This window comes from Trichechus manatus, unplaced genomic scaffold (genome assembly GCF_000243295.1).
Source record: "Trichechus manatus latirostris isolate Lorelei unplaced genomic scaffold, TriManLat1.0 scaffold00016, whole genome shotgun sequence".
In the NCBI taxonomy this organism is placed as follows: domain Eukaryota; kingdom Metazoa; phylum Chordata; class Mammalia; order Sirenia; family Trichechidae; genus Trichechus; species Trichechus manatus.
The window spans coordinates 26,662,547-26,670,594 of record NW_004443952.1 but is presented as its reverse complement, the minus strand read 5'-3'; the positions used below and the strand labels follow the sequence as shown (position 1 = coordinate 26,670,594).

Below are 8,048 nucleotides of genomic sequence, written 5' to 3'. Positions count from 1 at the left end.
AAAAAAAAAAACACTATATGAGACCAAAAGGTCAACGATTACTCTAAAGCAAAGATGACAAGATAACGGGGCAGGGAAACTAGAGTACTGGAAATGGAACAACTAGAACACAAAGACAATGTTAACACATTATGAAAAATATAGTGTCACTGAACATTTGTGTAGACATTGTCAAATGGGAACCTAATTTGCTGTGTAAAGTTTCAATAAAAACAATATTATTTTAAAAAAAAAAAGGAAAGGAAATAAATGTAGAGAGAATAGCTTACCCCAGTTCCATTTGAATATATTCATTTCTAAGTTGACCAATATTCCTTATTGCCTGGATTTCTCAGCGTCTGATCTTCCACATATTCTCTGATCACATTCTTATTCTTCTACTTTGTCATATATATATGACACCCCCTTCAAACGTAAACAAGAGGACCTCCCGAGGCCCATTTCCTGTACTCTTCACGTATTTTTTCTAGTATACCAGCTCCTAAATGGATCTTATTTATGCAAATAGTTTCCTTTCTCTTCAACTTCGAAATCTTTTGTCTTCTAATTTCACATGTCTGTCTTCAGCAGAGCTGCTTGGTTTCTGGTATCCCCATTTCCCAGACTGATTGACTCATTTCTAATAGGAATGTCATTATCTACTCCACACTTGGATCTTAATGGCCAAGTTCTGACAGAAATTGCTCACAAGCTTTGGACCAAGAAACCAAGACCATCAGTGTCTAGCTGGAGACATGATTATCTTTCCCATTACAACTTCCCCCTTCATCCCCATCCCCCCCTTTCCAGGAATCCCCTCAGAGACCCACATATATTTACTAGGTGCTACCAACTTGTTAGGCACTATGCTAAATAAATGTTTCTTGTTCTTGAGTTCATATATAGCCAGTTATTAAGAGAAATAAGGGGAAAATTACAGCTTTGCAGTTATGTATAGGAGTTAAAGTATATTATGGAGTCCCTGGGTGGCTCAAGGACCCTGGTGGCACAGTGGTTAAGAGCTAGACTGTTAACCAAAAGGTTGGCAGTTCAAATCCACCAGCTGCTTCTTGGAAACCCTATGGGGCTGTTCTACTCTGTTCTGTAGGATCACTATGAGTCGGGATCGACTCAACAGAAACGAGTTTGGGCGGCTCAAATGGTTAAAGGCTCAAGTACTAACTGAAAAGTTGGCGGTTCAAATCCACGTAGAGGCCTGGCGATGTACTTCTGCAAGGTCACAGTCATTGAAAACCCTATGGAGTGCAGTTCTACTCTGAAACACATGGGGTTACCATAAGCTGGAATCGACCTGATGGCAACTGGTTTGGTTTTTCGGTTTTATGCCTTTTCAAAGGTGACACCGAAACTCAATTACTGTTTTTTCCCTCTTCTGGCAGCCACATTCTTAGCCCCCCTGCCGTTACTGTGCCAAATTACTTTTGTCCATAACCTTTGGGTGAACTGACAACACTTCTAGCTTCATTTGATCTGAATCACCCAAATGTGCCCTGTACACTCGGAATGTGTACGTGTGTATGCTAAATTTTTTAGAGGCTCGTTATGCTGATTTTCCAAAGCCCTTTGGTCATCTGTGTTAGATTAAGTTGCTATTCCTGAGGCATATGCTTCTAGAAGCCAGTTGTCTGCTACCTTGCAAACTTTTACCCTTATATAAAAGGGCCACTTGTGCTACATTCTTCCAGATCAAATCCAGGACAGACAGAAGAGATGCATTTTCAAGTTTTTGGTTAGTGCTGTCTTAGTTATCTTGTGCTGCTATAACAGAAATACCACAAGTGGATGGCGTTAACAAAGAGAAATTTATTATCTCACAGTTTAGGAGGCTAGAAGTCCAAATTCAGGATGCCAGCTCCAGGGGAAGGCTTTCTTTCTCTGTCGGCTTTGGGGGAAGGTCCTTGTCATAAATCTTCCCCTGGTCTAGGAGCTTCTCAGTGCAGGGACCCCGGGTCCAAAGAACGTGCTTCACTCCTACTCTTCTTGCTTGGTGGTGATGAGGTCCCCCTCCTCTCTGCTTCTCTCTTTTGTATCTCAACACATTTGAGATTGACTCAAGATACAACCTAGTCCTGTAGATTGTGTCCTGCCTTATTAACATAACTGCCTCTAATCCTGCCTCATTAACATCATAGAGGATTTATAACACATACGGTAATTACGTCAGATCACAAAATGGAGGACAACCACATAATACTGGGAATCATGGCCTAGCCAAGTTGACATACATTTTTTGGGAACACAATTCGATCTGTAACAGTACCTTTAGGCCAGCTGCTTTCCTGTGGTCCAGGACACAGTGCCACAGGACAGCATAAATGCAGGGGACCATTGACTTTGGTAATGTTGGTATCCTCTTATCACTGTGGTTGTGGAAACTGGCTAAATCCCAAAATTTAGCAGCTCTCCCTATGGTCAGAGAAATCATCCATAGCTACTGTATGGGTTACCTGTTCTCATTCCGGCTAGCCTTGAAGCACTATTTAGGCTCCACCTCTGAGGAAGGAGAGTGGATATGATGAGCTGATGACTGTGTAGTTTCTAGAAACAAGTTCTGAAGATTTGGTCTGATGAGCCCCTTTGCCCCACTTAAACTAGTGAAAGGATACTGGCACTGTGATCTCAAGTAAACCCTTTGTTTTCTCCAATCATCTTTGCAGCATTTATTCAACAAATATTTATTGAACACTTGCTCTTTGTAAGGCAGCACAGCAGGAACTATTTAGATTGTTCCTCCCTCCTGAGCTCAAACAAAATCTGGAGCGACCTGTTAAACCTACTGATTTGGATTGCTTCCCCCTGCTTCCCTTTTCTGAGTTTTCTTTTACTTTATTACTGCCAGGAAAACCCTCCCACCTTCTACAAGATCACTGTTAGGTTTTTGGTCTGGTTTTGTTTTTTTTTTAAGCTTTTTCTAACGTATGCCACTCTCATATCAACTATCAAATGAAGGCACTCAAGATTACTTTACATTTAACGTGCAGGATGAGGGAGCCCCGACCTATTAGAAGGGCTATAGACTCTCTATAGCTACTTATCTTTATAGAGAGCTGAAGGAGAAGGGTTCCTAGACGCTTTTTCTTTCCCTGTTTTTTCCCTAGCTCCTGCTGTGGAGAAGCCTCCCCTTCCTCCTATCAACACTTGCCATTGTAAATAATCCCACTGCACTTTAAGCAAGTACTTTACAGAGATTGAGTTTGCCTTGTACATGTACATATTCCAAGCTGCCTGACAGACACATCAGGATAGTCTTCCCTTGCCCTCATGGCTACAACAGTATATTAGCACTGTTGTATAACAAAGTATTGCTTTGTTATATACATAACAAATATATTGCTGCATAACAAAGTACCACAAACTGTGGCTTAGAACAACACACATTTATTATGCCATATTTTCTGTGGGTCGGGAGTACAGGCATGGCTTATCTTAGTCCTTTGCTTATGGTCTCACAAGGCTGCAATCAAGGTGTTGGCTGGGCTGCATTCTCATCTGGAGGCTTGACTGTGGAAGAATCCACTTCCAAGCTCACTCAGGTTTTTTGGAATTAATTTCTTACCTTCCTGAGGTATACTTGTTCCAAGGGTTGTACTTAAAAGCAGCACTGTTGGTTTAGAATTTTCTCTGGAATAGGGTTGAGTAGGGGTTAGAGTTGATAGGGGTGGGATTGTGGTTAACATTAAAATTTGGTCTAGAACTACATATGTAGTCATGCCATGTGTCATGGTCTCCCTCCTGGGCAACGAGGACCTGCATCTTCATGGTTCCCTGAAAGTGCCCTTGATGGGTTTGTCTGTCTTATTTGTTCTTCCCTTGGTGTCTCTATCTGCTGTGTCAAAGGGGCCAGGGGCCAGGACTCTGCAGGGATGGAGTCAGCAGTAAATTGGGGGCCCTTGTGTACATGGGTCTGTAGGTGAAGGATGAAGCTGCTTGATGAGGGCAGTAGACTCACTGCAAGCCCTTGACATTTTTTTAAGAGCACACAGCCAACTAGTTGAGACTGGGGGTATGCACGTGAATCCAAGACTGTCCCTATTGAAGGACAAGCAGTGGAACAGAAATTACAAACCAGAGTTTAGAGGAAGGAGAGATAGACCTGGTCTGAGGTGGCCTAGGAGGCTTTATGGAGGAAAGGGGCTTTGAAGGATGAATTTGGACTGCATTTGTGTTTGTGAGTCTATAAGATGAGCTGTATCTGCTTGTTATGTGTGCAGGTCAGCTTTGTATGTGCATGTGTGTTTGTGCCTGTGTCTGCTTGAGCATGTCTGACCCAGGGTGCTCCTGGGTCTCCGTAACTGTGTATTTCTGGTCATGTCTCTTCGTACTCTGTAGTATTTCTATGTGGCATCCTTGAATCTATGTCTTTCTCTTTATGTACATGTGTAATTGGGTGTCTGTGTATCCATGTGTTACTCACTGTGTGTGTGAGATTCTAGTCTGACGTCTCTCTTTATTCCCCTCCTCCTCCCCGATGTACCCCAGCTGCCAGCAGTATTTACCGCAAAGATAGGTTTCCCTTCCCGCAGTCTGGATTCCCATGGGTCAGGCTATCTGCCCAGGGCCCTGACCCTGTGGCCTCTGTACAGGCTTGACCTTGGGAGTAATACATTCTGGAAAGCCCCCAGCATGCTCCTTGCCTGACCATGGACCCAGAGAGGTTACAGTGGAGGAGAGGGACAAATCGGGGAAGGGGGGCTGTTGGCAGAACCCATCCCTCCTTTTGGGAATAGATTATCTTCCTCTGACTCCTTCTCAGGGCCCCTTCTTCCCCTGTGCTCTCATGCAAACCAAGTATTCAGGGGCCTGACCTCACTGTCTCTGAGGATGGGAATGGATCTACTCACAAGCCCGGCCAGATCTGTTAGGGACCTGGTACTGTCTCCCAGCACTTACCTGCCTGCATGGTGCCCTTTCTCCATCTCTCTACTCCAGCTCAAGGTTGTCTGTCCTTTATTTCATGAGAGACCTGGCTAATGCCATAGGCCCCTGAGCACAGGTAGAGCACTGGGCCTTGATGGCCAGTAAAGCAGCAGAGGCCCAGCCACCTCTCTCAGTGGGTCTCACCCTCTCACTCCTATGCTCAGTGTGTTTTTTGCCTTCCTTGGATGGGACGGTCTGAGCATGTACAAAATGAGGCAGGCAGGGTCCCTGTCCTCAAGGACTCAGCAATTAACAGGAAGACTGATGGTTGGAGAAGAGACATTTTTCTCTTACTGCTGTTAGTCCCCTAAGTTACATTTATAGAATTCTGAAGTACCCATCCAGAGAGCCCAAAGGAAGGGCTCTAGACAGTCAGGGCTGTTCACCGTGACATATTACCTCAGAGGCCTAGAGGTGAACTCCAAAGATCCTGAGTAAGCACTGATGTATTCCTAGCATCTGCCACCAATTCTGGGATATATTACCTTTTTGGAGTTTGTGTCCTGCCATGAAGCTTTTGTTTTGTTCTGATTTTAACTCTCTTGAGCTCTGGGGGAAGAGGAAGGTGGGGGTGTGCTAGGGTTATGGGATATGATGAGCAAGGCTTCGTTCCCTCAACAACATCCTACATGAGTTCATAGGCTCTCACCCTGTGTCTTCTCAGCTCTTGACTTTGCTGAGAACTCATAATCCTGAAGGTATTGGTTCCAGCTCATCTCACTGCCCCCAGCCCCTTGGCACAGGACTTTGGTCAGCAACCTGAGCCTATGCTGGGGTGGGGCAAGTAGGAGCCTGTGGGGACCACGGGAAGGACCTTCTCCACCCTAAGTCAGGATGTGTGCACACTAACCCTTGCTTCCCACCTGTTGCTGTTTTGACCCTTCTGAGTCACTTCCCTTCACTCTGGCCTTCTTCTATTTCTCTCTGTTCCGTGGCTCTCTGCCCAATTCCCGCCAGGCAGGGAGGATGTGCCTGCCACAAGACCTCCTTTGATCTCCTTTGGGGATGCGTTAGGAAAACACCTAGAGAATTTGTCATGGCAGGCCTAGGGCTTGTGCCTGCCTCCTCTGGTGGCCACATTAGGGGCTGGGTCCCTACCCTTTCGGCACAGAATCACCTTTCCAAACAGGGACACATCCATGCTTCTTCCCTTCCTGGTTTTTCTGCATCCTCTCTGTGGACACATTGTGCTAAGAAATGGAATGCTATAGAGAATGTGAGTCTAGCCACCACCTCGTCCTGGTTTGATGGGATGGTGAGTGATCCTGGATTTCCTTAGGAACCAGTGAGGCAGGAGTATCCCACTGTCCCCTGTACCACATCATAAGGAAGCCACATTTCCTGCTCTTTCTCCAGCTATTGCCTTCTCTGGTAAGTCAGAGGAGGATGCAGAGATGGTACCTTTTGAGGGATACTAGCTGGCCAAAATACTAGCCTATCCCACATGCTCAGGGCAACCTCTTTGTCTTTTTGTTTCCCAATTCTCTGTTCCCAGCCCCAAAACTCACTGGTCCCTGAACACTAGGATGCCACATCTGCCCTGTTTCTGCATCTCTAGTCCCATGATCTTTCTCAGGCTCATGAAGCTCAGAGTTTGTTTACCACCCTCCACCAAGAGCACTTAGGCTGTGGGTTGACTTTCTGACTCTGGACTCATTTTAATGCCCAAAAAACCAGCTTTTCTCCATTATAATGTCCTGGTCAGGAGCATGGCATGCTGTCCCAGGTATTCATACTACCATTTACATTCTTTCCCTACCTGCTTCCTTCCCTACCAGCCCTTAGGAGTGGGGGACAAACTTCTCCACCTCCTCCTCTAATCTTCATTCTAGGAGGTATTCCTTCCATGCAGCTGAGAGGCAGTGGAGTTGGGAAACAAGCAATAGGACCACAGCAGGCTCCCAGATTGTTTGAAAGACCTTGTTAGTACCAAACTGGGAGCAGAAAGGGAAGATTCTGTATTTTGGTTTTGACATCTGTCAAAATCACAGAAGCACCGCTTTGTGTCAAATCACAAAAGCACCTCTTCAAGAATGGAGCACTGTGGCACTCACCTTAAAACATTTTTCCAGATTGTAGGCATATATATATATCAGTCATCGATTAACGATTTTTGCCTATGGGTGAGCCAATAATGCCTTGATTTCCAGACCGCTCCTTCTTGTCAGTACTATTGTCATAGGGTTCAAGATCATCATGGGAAGCCATGATGGAATTCCAGCCTGACCTGTACCCTCAATGCACCTTAGACAAGGGCCTTGCCTTCTCTACTCAAGTCCCTTTATCTACAGTCCAGGATTAGGCTGGGAGAAGTTATGGCCAATGCTAACACATCTGAACTGTGGGTTTAAGTTCATTCTCCAGTGGAAAACACCATATACCTCCCCCCTAATGCTTTAACATAACACAAGGAGACAAGAAAGAGCAAGCAGGCATATATCTTTGCTTAGAGATATATTAGGTCTATGCTTTGCCCAACCTGTACATCAATGAAAATGACAATATGGGTCCTCTTTAAGAGGTACACGGATTTGGTACCCTACAAACTATTTTAATGAACTGGGTCTTCTCCTCTGATGTGAGGATTGGAACCTAGAGTGGGTTCCCTGGTTGGGTGGCACAAGCCTCTCAAGGACAGTGCCAAAGAAACGGTGGAGGTGGCCCAAGAGAGAGCCAGAGCGGACTTGACTAGAGTGGTGCCGGACCTGATTGTCCGGGGCCTGGGGGCCATCCAACAACACATGGCTCACTTCTTTCTCACTGGGGAGACATTGGGTCTTGGGGTCCCCTGTTATTATCTCTGTCTTAGCTTGCTCCCAACGGCCTTTAGGTGGGGCCAGGCTCTTCTTAAGACTTTTTTTTCTTGTTTTAGTCACTTTTTCCACTGGAGAGAACATAGATTCCTCATCTACTGTCTTGGGATTAACACAGTGAAAGAAGCACTTCATTTTATTTCTAAAGCAAGATTCTGGAAGGCTGCGGCTCTTGTGACTATGGGCTATTCTTACCGGACCCTGTGGAATGTCATTCTGCAACGTGCGGTCCTGCAAAGGCTTACCCTGAATTAGTGGGCCCAACAAAGGCTGGCCCTGTGAAGCCTGGGGTACCACAGGCTGGGCAGTCCCAGGAAT

At 45.5% G+C, this 8,048-nt stretch overlaps 1 protein-coding gene across 1 annotated transcript in view; it reads right to left on the bottom strand.

Moving 5' to 3' along the window:
• Window positions 1–8,048, bottom strand: part of LOC101359435 (protein FAM205A-like) — a 14,670-nt gene that overhangs the window by 2,452 nt on the left and 4,170 nt on the right. The window contains exon 4 of the mRNA XM_012554338.1: window positions 7,926–7,976. Within this exon, the coding sequence (XP_012409792.1) occupies window positions 7,926–7,976 (51 nt within the window). The remainder of the gene's footprint in view (window positions 1–7,925; window positions 7,977–8,048) is intronic.